This window comes from Passer montanus, unplaced genomic scaffold (genome assembly GCF_014805655.1).
Source record: "Passer montanus isolate IOZ18808 unplaced genomic scaffold, ASM1480565v1 scaffold156, whole genome shotgun sequence".
In the NCBI taxonomy this organism is placed as follows: Eukaryota; Metazoa; Chordata; class Aves; order Passeriformes; family Passeridae; genus Passer; species Passer montanus.
The window spans coordinates 693054-711948 of record NW_024362716.1 but is presented as its reverse complement, the minus strand read 5'-3'; the positions used below and the strand labels follow the sequence as shown (position 1 = coordinate 711948).

Genomic DNA, 18895 nt, shown 5'->3' with positions numbered 1-18895 from the left:
CAGGGCCGGGCCGAGCTCCCGGTGTCGCCCCCTGCGCGGAGCCGCAGCGGCAGCACCGGCGGAGGCACCGGAGCAGCCACCGGGGCAGGTACCGGGGCAGGCACCGGAGCAAGTACCGGCGGCACCGGCGGGCCCCCCGCGGGCCGGCACCGGGCTCACGGTGAGTGCGGGGCTGCGGCCGCCGCTCCCTCGCTGCGGGGCACCGGGACGGGACCCCCGGGGGCGGGAGGGACGCGGCGGGCGGGGGTCGCTCGCTGCGGGGCGGCGGCAGGAGCGGGGCTCCCCCCGCGCTGCGCTGTCCCCGCCCGGGCACCGGAGTCCCGCAGCCCCGGGGCTGCCGCCGCAGTGTCCCGCACTGCAACACCGCACCGGGCCCCGAGCGCCGCCACCGCCGCAGCCGCTGCCCCGACCGGCACCGGGACCCGCGGGGCTGCCCCGCTCCTTGTGCCTCCCGGGCGGACCCCGAGCCCCGGGCACGGCGCCGGGACCACCGGGGGGGCTGTGCCTCCCCCTGCCCCCCGAGGGGCGCCGCGACCCCCGGGGGGCTGCCGTGCCCAGCCAGGGGGGCAGACCCAGGGCCGGGCTGGCATTTGGGGCACCCCCGGAGCGCGGGGCTCAGCCTCGCAGCCCCCCGAGGAGGAGGGGGCGCCTCCCGCGGCCCCTCCGCGCTGTCCTTGGGGAGGGGGCGCGGCCGGGGGGTCTCGGGGGGCGCCGCTGCCCGCTCCGTGCCCATCGGTTCCCTTTCCAGGGGGGCCATAAATAACCCGGGAGATCCGACCCGCTGCGGCTGCCGCGGGGTTTTCATCCCGCCTGGAAGCCCCGGGGCGCGCCGAGCTCAGCGCCGGGGCCGGGGGTCCCTGCGAGGCCGGGGGTCCCTGAGGGGCTGGGGGGGTCCCTGCGAGGCCGGGGGTCCCTGCGGGGCTGGGGGGGCTCCCGGGGGGGGGCAACGACCGACCCAGCCCCTCCGACCCCCACTTGGGCACGGGGGGGATGGCAGCGGGGCGGGCACCCCTCGGGCTGGGCACTCCTGGGGGGCAGAGCGGGGGATCCCCTCGGGCGCGGGGGGTCTGGGGGTGCTCAGGGCGCTGCTGTCGCCCCCCAGATGCGCCCCCAAAGCCCCTGGGCCGCCGGCCCCGCTGCGCTGCTGCTCCTCGCAGCCTTGGCGGCCCCCGAGGCGCTGCCCGGCGCCCGCGGCAGGAAGAAGGTGGTTCATGTCATGGGTGAGTGGGGCCGGGGGCTGGGGGGGCTTTGGGAGGGGTCTGGGGTCGGGGGAAGCGCCTGCAGCCTTTGGGGTGTTGGGTTTAGTGCCACCAAGGCAGGGCCAGGGCTCTGGGGTCCCCCGTGTCCCCCCAGCCCTGCGGGAAGCGTCCTGGGGTTATCCCAGGGGTTATCCCGAGCGCTCCTTAGGGCTGGCAGAAAACGGGAATTCCCCCAAAAGTGTGACCCCACAGCCCGTCCTGCTCTGCCCCTAAGAGCCGGGAATTCCTCCCATGCCCACGTCCTGCCTTGTCCCTAAAAGCGGGGAATTCCCCCATAAGTACGAACCCACAACCCCATCCTTCCTTGTCCCTAAAAGCCGGGAATTCCCCCCAAAGTGCGTCCCCACAGCCCATCCTCCTTCACCCAAAGGGTGAGCTCAACCCAAAAGACGCTCCCACATCCTGTTCTACTTTTCCCCCAAAAGAGAGAAGTTCCCCCCAAAGCGTGACCCCGCATCCCCATCCTTCCTTGCCCCTAAAAGAGCGCAACTCCCCCCAAAAACCTCTCCCACCCTCTCCGCCTGCTGGGCCGGTCCCCGAGCCGGCGTGGCGCGGTGACAGCCCGTGCCTGACCCGTGTCCCCGCAGAGGGTGACAGCGGCGCCGTGGTGGTGCAGACGGCTCCGGGCAAGGTGGTGACCCACCGCGGCGGCACCATCATCCTGCCCTGCCGCTACCACTACGACATCTCCGCGCACGACCCGGCCGAGATCCGCCTCAAGTGGACCAAAGTGACGGAGCCCATGGATTTCGTGGACGTGTTCGTGGCCCTGGGCAAAGCCCGGAGGGCGTTCGGGCCCTACCGGGGCCGCACGGCGCTGCAGGAGGACGGGGCGGGCGACGCGTCCCTCATCATCCGCAACGTGACCCTGCAGGACTACGGGCGCTACGAGTGCGAGGTGACCAACGAGCTCGAGGACGACACCGGCGTGGTCAAGCTGGACCTGGAAGGTGGCGGGGGAGGTTCCCGGGGTGCCACGGCCGGCATTCGCGGGGGCTGCGGGTTGTGGGGCTGTCGTGGGGTTTGTTGGTGGAGGGGGTTTGCGGTGCTGGCTCCTACAGGTTGAGGGGTGAGGGCTCGGAAAGCAGCGGGGACGGGGGGATGGCAGAGGGAAAATGATTCTTTAGGGCTCAGGAGGTTGTAAATGCTTTTTTAAGGGATCAGAGGCGCAGTTTGGGGTGGCGGGGGCTCGGAAAGCAGCGGGGCCAGGGGGATGGCAGAGGGAAAACGATTCTTTAGGGGCTCAGGAGATGGCAGAGAGGGTAAACGCCTTTTTAGGGGTTCACAGGGCGCAGTTTGGGGGTGCCACGGGCTCGGAGAGCACCGGGGACGGGGTGGCAGTGCCGGGATGTTGGGAAAGGGGGAAACGTCTTTTTAGGGGTTTGGGGATGCAGTTTGGGGGTGGGAAAGGGGGAAACGCTTTTTTTGGGAGCTCGGAGGGTGCAGTTTGGGGGTGCCGGGGCTCGACTGGACCCTGCGCGGGCACCACCGATGCTCCCAAACCCCAGAGCAGAATCTCCCGGACTCTGGGGTTCCTGGAACTCCCAAAACCCGGAATGCAGAACTCCCAAACTCCCGGGACGATGAGCGGGATTTCCCAGGCGATTCTCCCAAGCAGAATCCCCATTTTCCCAAACCCCAGAGCAGAATCTCCTGCAGTTTGGGGCTCCCTGCAGTCCCCAAACCCGGGGCTCCCAACCCCCCTCGCAGAGGGACCATGAGTAGGATTTTCCAGGCGATTCTCCCGCATTTTCCCAAACCCCAGAGCAGAATCTCCTGGAGCCAGGGTTTCCCAGAACCCCCAAACCCCCTTGCAGAGGGACCATGGGCAGAATTCCCCAGGCGATTCTCCCAACCAGAACCCCCCTCCTCACCCTCAAAACCCCGCCGCGACCCCAAACCCCACTCCCTCCTTCCCAGGGGTGATTTTCCCGTACCACCCCCGCCTGGGGCGCTACACGCTCAACTTCCACGAGGCGCAGCAGGCGTGCCTGCAGCAGGACGGGATCCTGGCCTCGCACGACCAGCTGCACCAGGCCTGGCTGGAGGGGCTGGACTGGTGCAACGCGGGCTGGCTGCAGGACGGCTCCGTGCAGTACCCGATCTCCCGGCCCCGCGAGCAGTGCGGCCGCAAGGACACGCCCGTGGGCGTCCGCAACTACGGCTACCGCCACAAGGAGAGCGAGCACTACGACGCCTTCTGCTTCACCTCCAACCTCAACGGTGAGGGGAAACTGAGGCACGGAGCGTCCCCGTGCTCCTCGGGGGGGTGGGGAGGGGAGTGAGGCGCTGGTGGGGTTGCAACACTGAGTTGAAGCAAAAACAAAACCAAAAATTTAAGCCTAACTCTCTTTTCTTTTTTTTAGCCAAAATCTCCTCTTTATTGTCCAAAACCTCTTCTTTGAAACCCAAACCCTCTTTTTTTTAACCCAAAGCCTCTTCTTTCTTAGCCAAAACCGCGTTTTTAAACGCAAACTCTCGTTTTTAGCCAAAACCTATTTCTTTTCAATATTTTTTTTAAATATAAAAACTTTCTTAGACAAACCCTCTTTGTTTTTTTAACCCGAGACGTCATGGTTTTAGCCAAAATCTCTTCTTTTTCATCCAATTTTTTAACCTCTTTTGTTTAAGGAAATGTTTTGAACGCTCCACAGGACTTCCATCACCTCCAGCCCCCAAAACCCTTTGGGGATTCCACAGCGCTGGCACCCCATGACTTCTCCAACCTCCCCAAAACCTTCTGGGGGCTCCCCAGGGCTTCCATCCAACCCCAAAAACGCCTCGTGCGGTGCTCCAGAGCGGGGGGGTTTGGGGCTCACCCCCCCCCGCAGCACCGAGGGCGCTCCCTCCCCTTTATTCCCCTTTTTCCAGGCAAAGTCTACTTCCTGAAAACCTTCCGCAAGCTCAGCTACCCCGAGGCCGTGCAGGCGTGCAAGAACAACGGCGCGGCCGTGGCCAAGGTGGGGCAGCTGTACGCGGCCTGGAAGCTGCAGCTGCTGGACCGCTGCGAGGCGGGCTGGCTGGAGGACGGCAGCATCCGCTACCCCATCGTCAACCCCCGCGCCCGCTGCGGCGGCCGCGAGCCCGGCGTGCGCAACCTCGGCTTCCCCGACAAGAAGTACAAGCTCTTCGGCGTCTACTGCTTCAAAAAGGCCGGGGAAGCCCCTCCCGCGGCGGCCGCGGGGGTCCCCAAACGCGTGTGAGGCTTGGGGTGCTCCGGCAGCACGCCCGGGTTTGGTTCGGGGTCTCCCCCCCAGCACCCCCCGAGCCCCGCCGGTGCGGGGAGCTGCGGGCAGCCCCCGCCGAGGGACGGGGAGGGGGCAGCGGCGCGGGCTGGCGGCCCTCGGTGGCGCTCGGGGACACCGGGGCGGCGGGAGGGGACGGGTTTGGTGAGCCCCGCCGGGAGCCCGCGCCCCCCGCCCGGGGCTGGCCCCCCGCTCCCCGCAGCTCTCGCTTCTCCCCGCGCCTGTTGCATGCGCTAAAGCGCCGCGGAGCCCCCGCCCTCCTCATCCTCACCCCGAAACCCCCCCGTGGCGCTGGGCAAGGACTGCGGGCACCGGGTTCGGCTCCGTGTCTCGGCAGCCGGGGGGTCCCGCAGCCCCCGGGGCAGCTCCCGCTTGGCTTGGCCGGAGCGGGGAGGGCCGGGGGGCAGCGGGCGCGGTGCCCCCCCGGCCGGGCACCGGCCGCAGGCTTTGGCAGCCCTGGACGTAGATGAAATAAAAGCTTCGGCCGCTTTGGAGAGCTGAGCGCGGCTCTGCTGTGTCCTTGGGGCAGCCCGGGGGGCCCGGGGCCGTTCCCGGCTCGCCCGGGGCACCGCGGCCCTGGCATCGATCGGGGCTCGGGGCCCTGGCATCGATCGGGGCTCGGGGCCGTTCCCGGCTCGCCCGGGACATCGCGGCCCTGGGTTCCATCGGGGCTGGGTCCAGCGGAGCCACCCCGCGGTGTCCCAGGGCTGGCAGCGAGCCGGGGGCACCGCGGGGGTGGCACGGCCCGGACGGGACCCCCGATGGGATTCGGGACGCGCTCCAGCTGAGCACAGCCCCTAAATCACCTTTAATGAGGAAATAAATGTCTGTCACAGCCCTGGGAGGGGACAGCGGGGCCGTGGGTGGCAGAGGAACCTCAGGGCCGGGTGGTGGAGGATGTTTTAGGCAGGAATCACCCCAAAAAATCCATTGGCGTCTCCCCATCTCCAGGGCGACGCCGCGGCCGCGCTGGCGGGGGGCAGGGACACAGGTGACGGCCACCACCGGGAGCAGGTGGCGGATGTGGCACGGGGGGCCCGGGGGGATCTTTGGGGCTGCTCGGAATGGGTGGGGGGCGGTGAGAGGAGGCAGCTGGGGAGCAGCGCCGGGCGGGGGACACGTCCCAGGGTCCCCAGGAAAGGGCGGGGGTCGCTCAACTGTTAAAAAAATTTATTAAAATGTCCAGCAGTACAGAAAGGCAGAGTCAGAAATGGGGAGGGGGCGCCAGGAGGGGGTCGGGGAGGGGGTGGGGACAGTCACGTCGCAAACAGCAGAGATCGGAAAGCGCCGTACACACACACGCACACACACACACACGCCAACTCCAACGGGGACCCGAAACGAGCGGAAAGGGACGGAACCAAACCGAGCACCCCCAAAGCAGGCGCGGGGGGGACACCGTGTGCCCCCCGCCCCACCCCGTGCCCACCGCGGGGACGCCCCGGGGTGCTGGGGCAGGGAAATGGGGAGGGGGGCTGCTGCTAAAAAACCAGAGCCGCCCCAGGTGGGACGGGGGGCTGCCTGATCCACCCCCGATTTGGGGACAGGGACAGAGCCCAGCTTGAGGGGTCCCTGCGCGGGGCTGGGGGCTGCAGCCCGGGCCGGGGGGCTGAGCGTGGGGCATGCAGGGAGGGCTGGGGACGCACACGCAGCCGCCCCCTCCGGATCCTATTCCCTACGGGGCCGGGCATCCTAAGGAGCTAAAGCCAAAAGGGGGCTAAAAAAGGGGGGCGGGGAGGGGGTGGGACGGGGGCGGGGGACGCCACCACGTCCCCCTTGTGCTCGCCCGGCTCTAGAAGTAGTGGCCCTCCCGCATCCAGTCCAGCCGCAGGTGCTGGCGGTGTTTTCGCCGCTCCTTGCGGGGTTTGTGGTGCTGGTGCCGGTGGTGCGGGTGGCTGTGCCGGTGCCGCCGGTGCCGCCGCGCTCGGTGCGACCGCCGGGCTAACGGGGGGCAAGGCGGGGCGGCGGGGGGGTCAGCCCGGCCTGCGGGACCCCCTCCCGCCCGCTCAAACCCCAGCCCCGCACTAACGTTTTGTGCAGAGGATTTTGGGCCGGTCCCACTTGCCGGTGCTGTGGCACTTGATGGTGGGCACGTGGCGCTGCGTGAAGCCCTCGCGGCACTGGTAGCGCACGCTGGAGTGGATGTTGTACTTCTCCTTCCTCTTCCCCACCGGGAAAGCGTTCGGCACCTCCGGGGGGGGCCCGCACAGCACTGGGGGGGGCGGCACAGAGCTCCGTCACCCCCTGTTACTGGGAGTTACTGGGAGTCACTGGGAGGGGACAAGGGACAGCCAGGAGCGCCCCCGCCCATAGCTGGGGACACCGCTGGTGGCTTTGGGACAGGCTCGTCCGTCAGGGTGGCAGCGCGCTGTCCCCAGGGTTTAATTGGTTAATTAATGGCCTTATTGGGGCGTCATCAGCGCGCGGGGTGGGGAGGAGCAGCTGGAGGTTAATGGAGCTTCCCGAGGTAAGGAATGGGAATTTAATGAGTTTAACGGGAGCCAATTAAACAAAGCCGAGCGCCGAGGGAAGGATTGATGGCGGGGAAAGAGGAGAAATGGAGATTTAGGGGAGAACTGGCCCGGGAGAGGGGCTGAGAAAGGTCGGCCGGGGATGGGGAGGGGACGCAGGGACTGCGGGATGGGGACCCGGGACCTGCGGGATGGGGCCGGGGATGCCGGGGCCGCGGGCTGAGGCCGTGCCAGGCTGGGCAGGCCGGCCGGGTGCTACCTGTGCCTTTCTTGCAGATGTAGGGCAGGTTGTAGTTGCAGGGCACGTCGTTCCACTTGCCGATCTCGTGCGACACGAGCACCACGCAGTCCTCGCCGCCCGCGAAGAAGTTGTCGGGCTGGTTCTCCCGCCAGTTCTCGTATTGCTGCGGGGCCACCGGAGAGGCTGCCACCCTCCGCACCCCCTCCCGCACCCCGAGCCCCCCGAGCCCCCAGAGCCCTCACCAAGGCGCTGTTGTCGGTCCACTGGAAGTCCTGCTCCACGATGCGGTCGTTGAGGCCGATCCAGGTGTTCTCGTGGCCGAAACCTGCGGGGAGAGGCACCCGCGGCTCGCACGGAGGAGGCGAGGGACCCCCGGGGAGGGGGCGCCGGGGACCCCCGGGGCCCACCGTTGATGAAGGCGTGCTCCTCCTGCGAGTGGATGCTGGTGAGGTGCCCGGCCCGGCGGCGGCAGTCGCGCTCCGCGTCCTCCCAGGAGCGCCGGCGGGCGAAGTAGCGGTAGCAGTGGCCCTGGAACTTGTGCCAGTTGTGGTCACAGCCCTCCGTGTCTGCGGGGACACGGCGGCAGTGGCGGCACGGCCGGGGACCCACCAGGCAGGATTTGTGTCCCCTTCCAGCCCCACCCGAAGCCACGGCAGGGCTGGGGGACACCGGGGGCTGTCCCCACCTTTCTCGCAGCGGCTGCCGCCGTAGCTGGGCAGGCAGAGGCACACGAAGGAGTTGACCTCGTCGATGCAGGTGCCGCCGTTCTGGCACGGGCTGGACAGGCAGTCGTCGATGTCTGCAGGGACAGCTGGAGCTGCGGGCACGGCGACACCGCCCCGCCACCCCCGAGCGAGCCAGGAAGGGGCATCGGGCAGCGCTCGGGGCCGCGGTGCCAGCCCCGCGGTGCCCGGGCACTCACCGATCTCGCAGTTCTCGCCGGTGAAGCCCGGGGCGCAGCTGCAGCCACACACGGTGCCGTTGGCGCGGCTCGTCCCGCCGTGCAGGCACGGGTTGTTCTGGCACGGGTCCGGCGGCGCTGCGGGGCGGCAGCGCTGCCCTGAGCCAGGCTGGGGGGCGCGGTGCCAACCCCGCTCCCCCCGCATCGGCTCCCGGCCGGGAAACTCGGATAAACGGAGCGACCCCGCCCAAACCTCCGCCTCGAACCCTCCCGTTCTCCCCGCGGCCGCCAGCCCCGGTGCCCACGGCTCGCCGTGCCCGCGGCTCACCGTGCCCGCTGGCATTGCCGGTGCCCACCCAGGCCAGCAGTTCTCGCTCGTCCAGCGCCGCCTCCTCCCCGCTGCCGCTGTCGGTGTCCAGCAGCGGGGACCCCCCCGGGCCCCCCAGCTCCGGCTGCGCCGAGGGCTCCGGGAGCAGCCCCGCGCTCGGGGACCCGGCGGGCTCTGTCCCCCCGGGCTGGGGGGCGCCGGGGGGCGGCCAGGGCCCGCGGGTAGGCGCGGGGGGCTCCTCCCTCTTGGGCTCCCCGGAGGCCTCCTCCTCCTCGTGTCCGGGGACAGCGGGGGTGGCGGGGGGCTGCCGGGGGCCCGGGGGGGACAGGAGGAGCTGCTCGGCCTCCCCCGGCTCCGGCTCGGAGCGCTGGGTGGGCTGCGGGTCTGGGGGAGCGAAGCCTGTGGACCCCTCCTCGGCCACCGGCTCCAGCTCCTCCGGCCGCGCGGGGCTGGCCCACAGCTCCGCCTCGGTGACCGTGGGAGAAGGCGACGGTGAGGGGACACCCCAGGCCGGGGGGGACGCGGCTGCTTCGCTGCTGGGCTCGGCCGCGCCGTTCCCAACCTCCCTGGGCTCCTGCGGCCGCTCCGGGCGGGGCTCGGTCGCGCCGTGCGGAGCCGAGGGGCCGGAGCTGCCTCGGGGCCCGGGAGGAGCCCCCTCGGTGTGGCCGGGGGTGGCAGGCTGTCCCTCGGAGGGACCTTCTGGCTGCAGGAATGTCACCGCCTTCCTCTGCCTCTCCAGCGCGCCGTCCCCCGGGGCCCCGCTGCCGTCCCCGTGGGGCTGCGGGGACAGCTCGGGACCCTCGGCCACCAGCGGGGCCGGGGGCAGCGGGGGCAGCGGGGGCACGGAGCCACCGCGCTCCTGGGACGGGGCGTCCCCGGAGAAGCCCTCGGTGACATCCGCGGGTGGCCCCGGGGAGTCCCCGCGGGCCCGGTGGCCCCGAGCGTCGCGGGGAGTGGCGGGGGATGGGGACGGCACGGGGGGCGTCCCCGCAGGGGTCCCCGAATCCCTCGGGGCCGGCGAGAGAGACACCGGGGCGGTGACCGGGGCCACGAGCTCTGCAAGAGACGGCGCCGCCATGGGGTCACCGAGAGGCGACCGCGCTGGGACCCCCGGCCGCGGCCGGTGTCACTCACCGGGGCTGATGTCACCGGGGCTGATGTCACCGGGGCCGATGGCCTCGTCCAGCGCGTTGGGGGACGCGTGGGGACCCTCGCTGCCGGCTCGGGGGGCGCTCCACTGCTCCACGGCGTTGGCCGCGGCTCCCTTCAGCTCCTGCGCCAGCACGGGGGCCTGGGTGACAATCCCCGCTGTCACCGCGGGGTCTCCTGACACCGCGCTGTCCCCGGCGGCCACCGCGGGGTCCCGGCTGTGCCGCTGGAGCTGGAAGTGGCGCCCGTTGAGGCCGGGGTAGCTGCGCCTCGGGGCGCTGGGGGTCTCCGGGGACACCCCCAGCCCAGGCGGTGACAAGGACGAGCCGGCGCTGCGCTCCAGGGCTGGCCCTTGGGGCGGTGACCGGGGGGTGGCCGGGGGTCCTGCAGGGTCTCCGGGAGCCGGGCTGGCGCTGGGGGGATCCCGCCGGGGGCTCTCGGCATCCACCGCGTTCAGAGCCTCCTCCTCGTGGGGCCACGCCAGCCCGGGGGCCGCGGTGGCCGGCGGGGGTGTCGCGCCGCCCGTCCCCAGCTCCGGAGCCGCCGGCGGCGGTGGCAGGGCAGTGCCCGGGCGGTCCCCGCGCGGTGCCACCGGGCTGCCGCTGGCCGGCCGCAGCTGCTCGTCCTCATGCTCATCCTCATCCTCGCCCAGCCGCGCAGGCCCCCGCAGCTCGTGGCGGTCGCGGGGGGTGTCGCGGGTGTCCCCCGATGTGCCCGGGTCCTCGCTGCGCTCCACCAGCTCGTTGTCGCTGCCCGGCGGGTCGGGCGTGGGTGGCACCGGCAGCACCGGCTGCTCCGTGTCGCCGTGCCCCGCGGCTGTGGGGACACCCCGAGCGTCAGCGGCGGCGCCGAGGGCACCCGGGGGTGCCGTAGCCCCCCTGGAATGCCAGCGCCGAGCACCGCCGCCCCCTCCCCGCACCCGGGCGGAGCTGAGCTCCCTCCCAGCGCCGCTCCCCTCGTTTATCTCATTAATTCCCCAATTAAATATTCATCCGCGGCAATCCTCCGGCCGCGCCCACCGATCCCCGCGGGAAGGGGGGAGCGGCGGGGGGGTCCGGGGGCAGTCGGGCGGTCCCCCTCACCTTTGTAGCAGTACGCGTCGAACCTGGAGGCGGCGGGGGGGAAGCCGGTGCGGTTCGGGAACTGGTAGAGGGTCCGCACGCCCGGGGCCTCGCCCCCGCACTTCCTGCGCGGCTGGCGGATGGGGTAGCGCACGCTGCCGTCCGCCAGCCAGCCCGGGTCGCAGCGGTCCAGCCCCTGTCGCCAGGCCAGGTACAGCTGGCCCGTGGTGGCCAGCGATGCCCCGCGGCTCCGGCAGTGCCTGCGGGCGCCCTGCCAGGTGAAGCGGCCGGGCACCGTGGCGTGGAACACGGTCCCTGCGGGAGAGGGCAGCTGTTGGGGACACGGCGACGGCGGGGGACGGCTCGGGGGGGAGAGGGGGTTCTGGGGTGTCCTCGTCGCCTGAGCGCTGTGGCCGCGCTCGGTGGCGGTGCCAAGGGTGGCACGGAGAGCTGGCACCCAGCCCGAGCGCGGCTGGAGGGGGAGGCACGGAGGTGTGGCCGTGGAGGGACACCGTGGGCACCCAGAGGGACACTCCCGGGCACCCAAAGGGATATCCCGGGCACCCAGCCGTGCCATGGCCGGGAAGGGACATTCCTGGGCACCCAGCCAGCCACACTGTGACCACGAGGGACAACGTGGGCACCCAGCCACACCATGGCCAGGAAAGGACTCCCTGGGCACCCAGCCCTGCTCCTGGGCATGCCGTGGGCACACAGGGCCCCCCTGGGCACCAAGGGACCCCCTGGGCACGCAGGGCCCCCCGGCCCCCACCCCGGCGCGCTGCCCTTGCCTCGCAGCTCCCGGGAGTAGCAGTAGACGTCGTAGAGCTCGGCGGGCTCCCTGCGGCCGTAGCTGCGCACGCCGGGGAGGCTCTCGCGGTCTCCGTAGCAGCCGGGCCGGGACAGGGTGATGGGGTACCTGCCGGAGGGGCACGGTGGGCGCTGGGCTCCCGGGCAGAGCTGCCCGGGGTGCCCGGGGCTGCCCGGGTTGGCTCGGGGTGACCTGGGGGTGGCCCGGGGGTGACCCGGGGTGGCTCAGGGTGGCCGAGGTGGCTCGGGGGCGGCCGGGGTGGCCCGGGGATGGCCAGGCAGTGGCTTTGGGGGTGGCCAGGGGGTGGCTTTGGGGATGGCCCGCCCCGGGCACTCACCGCACGCTCTGGTCGCTCAGCCAGCCCGCGTCGCAGTTGTCGTAGCCGTCCTCGAAGGCGGCCTGGAGGTGCTGGGGGGAGGCGATGGCGGCGGAGTTGTCGCGGCAGGCGCGGCGGGCGGCGGGGAAGCTCAGCGCGTAGCGCTCGCCCGCGGGCCGGTAGTGGAACACAACGCCTGGGGACACCGGACGGGGGACATGGGGCAGCAGGGCACGGCTGGGGGCCAGCAGGGCTGCTGTGGGGCACGGGGGGCGCAGGGCTGGCACGGGGTGCGGGGCTGGCACGGGATTTGGGGCTCATGGGGTACCCAGCTGCCATGGGGCTCTTGGGACACGGCTTGTAGGGTGCAGGGGGTACACAGATGCCGTGGGGGGCACAGGGTACATGGGGTGTACAGATCCTGTGGGGGGCAGGGGACAAATGGGGTGCCGGGAGTAAATGGGGCTCACAGCTCTCATGGGGTGCAGGGAATAAATGGGGCTCACAGTTCTCAGGAGGTTAAGGAATAAATGGGGTGCACGGCTCTCTCTTAATGGGGTTAAGGAACAAACGGGGTGCCCAGCTCTCATGGAGTGCCCCGCTCACCCTGAGCGCCCAGCTGACCCTCCCTCAGCCCCAGGGGCTGCACGACCCCCCCGGCGCCCCCCTCGCCGTGCCCACGCCGTGCCCGCGGCCGTGCCCGGCTCACCCGTCACCTCCAGCGGCAGCAGGTCCTGCTCGTCGTCGATGCCGGCCACCACCTCGCAGCGGTAGAGCCCCGCGTCGCTGGCCCGGGCCGCCCGCAGCTGCAGCGAGGCGTTGGAGCGGTCACGGGCGTAGCCGGGCAGCAGCACTCGGCCCTCGTAGGCTTTGACCACCTTCACCGCGTTCTCCTTGGCCACCAGGATGGGCACGTCCTCCCGCTGGCCGCTGGCCGAGCGCACCTTGCTCCATTTGACGCGGGGCGGCTCCGGGGGCTCGTTGGGCCCCAGCGAGGCGGGGGGGTGCAGCAGGAAGCGGCAGGGCAGCGTCACGGGCTCGCCCAGCCCCACGCGAACCGCCTGCTGCTGCACCCTGCTGATGCGGATCACCTTCCCCTCGTCCTGCGAGCCTGCGGGGACAGCGGCCCGGCTGCCGCGGGGGGTCTGGGGGCATGGCACGGGGGGTTTGGGGGCACGGCAGGGCGTGGGGGGCTCCGCTCCGGGCACCCCTGAACCCCCAGGGGAGCAGGAACCGGGAGGATGGATCGGGATAAAGTTCTGCTGCCCCATCGAGCCCGACCGTGACCCCTCTGGAGCTGAGCCCCCAACCCAAATGGGGCCCACGCCCCTCCCCAGGGTGCTGCCCAGGCCCCCGGGATGCCCCCAGGCTGTGGCCACTGCTCTGCACCCGTGGGTGCCACACCGGCATGCAGAGGGGCACCCAGAAGTGCCACCGGCCCCGGTGGCACCGGCGGAAAAGCCACCCCCGTGGGGGGATAAAGCGTGGCAGGACCGTGACCACCCTCTCCTCCTCCTCCTCCTCCCCCGCACTAATCCCAGCCTGTGCAAATCCCCCGCGTCTCGGAGCCCCCTGGACCCCCCAGTGGGGTCAGGGACCAGCTGGGGGCCGGGGACAGCCACTAATCCCCCCCCGAGCCTTCCTCCCCCACCCTGCCCGCCCCGAGCCCTCGGCTCGGCGGGAGCGCTCCGGGGTGGGCGATCCCGGAGCCCCCCGAGCCGCGGGGGACGGGGGGGACGCGGCTCAGAGCCACGGCAAATCCCGGGGGGCTCGGCTGGGCCGTGGGGAGGGGGATTAAGGATTTAAGGTCTCGATGCCAACGCGGAGGGAGGGGGCACGGCCGCCCGGGGGCTTCTCCCTCGCTAATCCCCCCGCAGCCCCAGCCCTGCCGGTTTTCATTGCCCGGCACCGCTGACCCCGGCCCGGGGTTCATCACTGATTGCTCTTGGCTCTCTAATTAGCCCCGGCCGCCGAGCACTCACCCAGGACGGCGATGGGGAGCAGGGAGAGCCCGAGCAGGACCCAGCAGGCGGCATCCCCCATCACAGGGACCATCCTGGACCTGCAAGGACAGCGCGGCTGCCAGCCCGGGGGCAGCGGCGTGCCAGCCCCGCAGAGGCTCTGTGACACCCCCGAGGCACCCGGAGCATCCCCGGGGGTCCCGCGGCCCCCCGGGCACGAACCCCGGCCCCAGCCCCGGCAGCTCCGTCCCGGGGAGGGTCTGGAAAGCGCCTGGGAGCCTGGGCAGGGGGCACAGCTGGAGTGGGCACAGCCGCTGGCTGGCACCTGCCACCATCGCCCGGCTGCCACCACAACCAAAACCTGGCACGGGCATCAGCCAGGGCCTGCCACCATCAGCCAGTGTCCATCACCATCACCCAGTGCCCACCACCATTATCACCCAGTGCCCACCACAGCCATCACCAGCCTTGGGGTGCCCAGCCGGCCGGGCAGAGGCAGCGGGGTCACCGCCAGCCCCCCCAAACCCCAAAGTGCCACCGCGTGCCCACGAGCCCGAGCCGGACCCCGATCCTCCCCCCCAGCTCCAGCCTGGAATTCGCTGCTCGCTCTCCCCCCACCCCTGCCCTGTGCAAACCCTGTGCCCGGGTTTGGGGGGCACCAGGAGCCCCCCGCGCCTCTCCAGTGCCCCTAAACCGAGTCTGCCTCACCCCCATCCCCGATGCTCCCTTTCCCAGCCCCCGACGCCTCCCCCCGTCCCTTCTGCGCTTTTATGGGAAGAGAATAGAAAGAAAAAGAGAAATGGCGAGAAAGAAGGAGACCCCCGCTGGCAAAGGGCCTTTCTGGGGATGCAAAACCGCGTTTTATCTGATTTCCTCTCGAGAAAAAAGCCTTGGCAGCCCCGCGGGGCGCTCTGCCCCAAAGCCGGCGGCTGGGAGGGGACAGGGAGGTGACCTGCGACATTCCCGGGCTCAGGAAGGGGCAGCGGCATGCGCCCTTGCCCGGATAAAGCTGCCAGGAGCTGGAAAAGCCCAAAGCAGCCCCGGGCACGGTCTGCGGCTCCTGCAGCCCGTCCCCGAGCGCTCCGGGGAGGGAATTCCGCCAGGGCAGCCCCGGGGCACCGAACTCCGCCCGCTCCTCCCGCTCCAGGGGAAAAATAAATGTATTGGCAAAAAGTGTAAATTCCTCGGCACTCTGGGGCTCGGCCCCTGCCGTGAAATGTGGATTTGGACTTCGCGGGGTGTCCAGGAGCTCTCCCAGGACAAAGCGACAGCGCCGGGATCTCGGTTCAGGCACGGCTGGGGACATCCAGGACACCCAGCGCCAGGGGACGAGGCTGCCCCGGGCTGTGCTCACATGCATCCCGAGGCTTCGGACCATTCCTGTTGGGTTTTCCCACTTTTTGACAGATTTTTTGGAATTTCCACCCATTTCCCTTTTGTGCCCGCTGCAGCCACCGGGCGATTTTTCCCACCGAAAGGCAAACGAGGAGATCTGGGGGGACAGCAGCGATGGCATCTCGCTGCCTGCCGCCTTCCCCTTCTCCATCCTCCTCCTCCCTGCCCGCGGAGCTCCCAGCGGAGCGTCCAGTGCCCGCTCAGGGCCCCCAGGCCCGAAGCCGGGGGTGCCAGCGGTGCCATCCGGGCTGGGGACAGGGACAGCCCGCGGTGCCAGCCCTGAGCACGAGGGGGGAAATCCTGCCGGGAGCAGAAATCCCCCTCGGAGGATTTACCCGGAGCCGGCGCCTCGCCGAGCAAACAGCCGCGATTTCTTCAAACGTTAAACACGAAAGTTTGGATTTTCAGCCTCTTCCCGGGGTTTGAGGGGCGGGATGGGGGTCCCTGACCCTGCCCCGGGCTCGGGTTGGGGTTTTGGGGTCACACGGCTGAGCCGCGGCTTCCCTGCCATCAGCATTCCTGCAGGGTTTGCTTTCCCAGCAGGAAAGGTGGGAAAGGCCGGGCCGGCGGCACCTGGGGAGGCTCCGCTGTCCCCAGAGTCCCCCCGCGGCAGGGACAGGACGCAGCTCCGCTCCTCCGGGGACACCTGGCTGTCACCGCCGCCCTTGGCACACGCAGGGGACACATTCCCGTGGCTCTGCCCCTGTCTCCGCCCGCAGCCCCTCACCGCACCCCCGGCAAGGCGCTGAGCCAGCAAAAAGTTCCTGCCAGGGTCAGGACAAGTGACAAGGGACGCGCCAGCCCTGCGGGGCCGGGGCCGCCACACGCGGTGTCCCCTGGCAAGGTCCCCACAGCCGGGCAGTGTCGCCGGGACCGAATCGCTCCCTCCTCGTGCCATCCGTGAATCCACGGGGTGGCACCGCCACATCCCAAATCTGTGGTGGCACTGCCACATCCCGACCCTGTGGTGACATCGCCACATTCCCACTCTGTGCTGGCACCGCCACATCCCGGCCCCGTGATGACACCGCCATGTCCCAAACCTGTGGTGGCGCTGCCACATCCCGATCCTGAGGTGACACCCCCACGTCCCGTCCCGCGGTGGCACCGGGATGGGCCCGGTGGATCCCGGATCCCAGGCAGGACCCAGCCGGGATCCCCGGGGACAGCAGCGCGGGCCGGGCCACGTGGGTGTCCCCACGCAGTGCCCGGAGGTGACAGCGAGGCGAGAGGTGGCACAGGGCTGGCAGGGGACGGAGGTGGCCGCGCCGCCAGGGCCACCAGAGCCCCAATCCCACAGCGGGGCTCGGGGCTCTCCCGCAGGCAGGGCGGTGTCGCCGTGACGTCCCCAAGGCCACGTGGCTCGGCCCCCTCGGGGACAAGGAGCGTGTCCCTGTCCCCCCGGCGTCCCGGCCCAGCCGGGGCAACGGCAGACGAGAGAAATTTAAAATAACGCCGGTGCAGAACGCCCCCCCAAACCCCCCAAAGCCGGGCGAACATTTTCACATCTGTCACTAGCTGTCACCTCATGAATAATTCATCCTGCTCATGAATATGCAAAGCCGGGGCTGGTGATTAGCTTGAGCTGAAACCGAGCTTAATTCCACACAGAGGCCGCCGGGACCACCCGGTCAGCTCGGGGGTCGCCTGTCCCCCAGCCCTGCCCCGAGCCCGGGCGGGTCCCGGGACCGCGCGGAGCACAGGGGACATTTGGGACAGCGCTGGGGACACGGCAGGGTGGCACGGCAGCGGGGGCACTGCCCACCCACCCGGGCAGCGCGGATGCAGTGGGACATTGTTGTCCCCACGCTGGGGACACCCCGGCCCTGGGGGTGCCAGCAGCTGTCCCCACGCCCGCCGCAGCCCCCACGACCTCCGGGTCACTCCGGCCCGCGGTGCCACCTCCGCACGGGCGACATCCCGCTGCCCACCCCCGCGGCGCGTCCCCCCGACACCGCTGCCACCCCGGGGGCTGCTCCTGCACCCCCACCCCGACNNNNCATCCGGTGTCCCCGCCGCCCCAGCGGGGACCGGGGGGTCCTGCGGGGGCGTCCCCGGGGCCGCGCGGCCGCGGCAGGAGCCCGGCGGCGGGGCCGGCTCCGCGTCCCCTCCTCTCTGCCCACAACAAAGGAATTCTGCAAACCTCGCTGCCGTCACATCTCACAGGCAACGTGATGCTCCCCGCTCCCCCCAGCCTGCCGGAATAAATTAGCACCTCGGGAAACTGTGATCCCGGCCAATATGGGCCCTTTGCCGGGTGCGATTTTTATTAGGCAGACAGTCTGCAGCCTTTATTTTAGAATTTGCTCCTCTTTTTAATTTTTTTTTAATTTATTTATTCTTTTTGCCCCGCTTTCTGCCTCTCCCTGCAGAGCCCCGGGCGCCGCGGGAGCCCCGGAGCCGGCGCAGCATCGCTCCGAGCCCTCGGCTCCAGCCAGCCCTGCCGGGCTCGGCCACACGCCGGGAGCGACTCCCGACACCGCCCTGGTGACCAAACCGGGAGGAGACCCCCGGGCCTGGCACGGATCCAGGCCGCTGGCACCGATTCTGGGGCTGCGGAGCCCCGCGCCCTCTCCGCGCCCACATCCACCCATCCTCCATCCCGGCTGTGTCCCCACGTTGGGGACACCCTGGCCATGGCACTGCCACCCCGGGACAGGGACATTCCCGGCTCCCGACACGCCAGGGAGCCACCAGTGTCACCAGCATGGAACTGGGCTGCCCAGGCGAGCCCGGCTGTGGCACCGCAGGGTGACAGCCTGGTGGCACCCTGTCCTGCCACCCGTCGCCACCGCTGCTCGGCCTCTGCGGGCTCCCGGGGGCTCGGGGCACGGTGTCCCCTGTCCCGTGTCCTCAGTGCCGGTGATCCCCAGCCCCCCTCAGCGCCCTCGGTCCTCCCGGTGTCCCCCCGTGCTGGTGTCCCCACCACGCCAGTGGCCACGCCCCCATTGTCCAGCTGTCCCAGTGCCCTGATCCCCGCAGTGTCCCCTCTGTCCCCAACCCCTGCACCCCCTCCCGGGCAGCTCACTGTCCCCTCAGTGTGCCCACCGTCCCTCCCCCCGGCCCCACAGTGTCCCCCCGCACCGATTGTCCCCGGCCCCGCTGCATCCCCAGCCCGGATCGGTCCCGCTCCTGCCACGGCCGTGCCGGTGTCACCGTCCCCATCCCCATCCCCGCCACCGGGACCCGCGGGCCCCCCACCCCGCATTCCCCAGCGCGGATCCATCCCGCTCCTGCCGTGGTGGCGCCGGTGTCGCTGCCGGTGTCACCGCCCCATCCTCGGCCCCGCGGCAGCGCCGGTGTCACCGTGCCCATCGCCGCCACCGGGCCCCGCATTCCTGCAGCCCCCGCGGCCCCGCCGCGTCCCCAGCGCGGCTCCGGCCCGGACCCAGCCCGCTCCCGCCGTGCCGCTGCCGGTACCGGCGCCGGTGTCGCTGTCACCGTCCCCATCCCCGCACCGGGCCCCGCACCCACCGCGCCCCCAGCGCGGCTCCGTCCCGCTCCTGCCGGTGCCACCGTCCCCACGGCAGCGGGGGCGGCGCCGGTGCCGGTGCCGGTGCCGGTGCCGGTGCCGGTGCCGGTGCCGCACGTACCTGCTCCGTGCTCAGGGCGCGCCGGGACTCATCGCCGCCGGTAGAGCCGAGCACCCCCGCCGGCACCGGGGGCTTAAAAGCGGGGCTCGGCGAGGGGGGCAGCGGGCCGGGCCCCCCCCGAGGGGGCCGAGCCGGGCCGGGCCGGGCCAATGGCGGCTGGCGGC

General features: G+C 70.9%; 2 protein-coding genes across 2 annotated transcripts; one reads left to right on the top strand and one right to left on the bottom strand.

The window, feature by feature from the left end:
• Positions 1-20: 20 nt before the first annotated feature.
• HAPLN4 (hyaluronan and proteoglycan link protein 4) lies at positions 21-4994 on the top strand. Its single transcript, XM_039702510.1, has 5 exons — positions 21-160; positions 1103-1220; positions 1847-2209; positions 3180-3482; positions 4131-4994. The coding sequence occupies exons 2-5, from the start codon at positions 1103-1105 to the stop codon at positions 4460-4462; spliced, it is 1116 nt and encodes a 371-aa protein (XP_039558444.1). The 5' UTR covers positions 21-160; the 3' UTR covers positions 4463-4994.
• A 710-nt stretch (positions 4995-5704) lies between these two features.
• NCAN (neurocan) lies at positions 5705-18889 on the bottom strand. The gene is made up of 15 exons (XM_039702511.1): positions 18732-18889; positions 13765-13844; positions 12492-12893; positions 11804-11978; positions 11447-11574; positions 10677-10970; positions 9580-10410; positions 8446-9501; positions 8139-8255; positions 7902-8015; positions 7624-7782; positions 7459-7541; positions 7235-7379; positions 6534-6716; positions 5705-6445 (listed from the first exon to the last, which is right to left on the bottom strand). The coding sequence occupies exons 2-15, from the start codon at positions 13835-13837 to the stop codon at positions 6297-6299; spliced, it is 3909 nt and encodes a 1302-aa protein (XP_039558445.1). The 5' UTR covers positions 13838-13844; positions 18732-18889; the 3' UTR covers positions 5705-6296.
• Between the last annotated feature and the right edge of the window lie 6 nt (positions 18890-18895).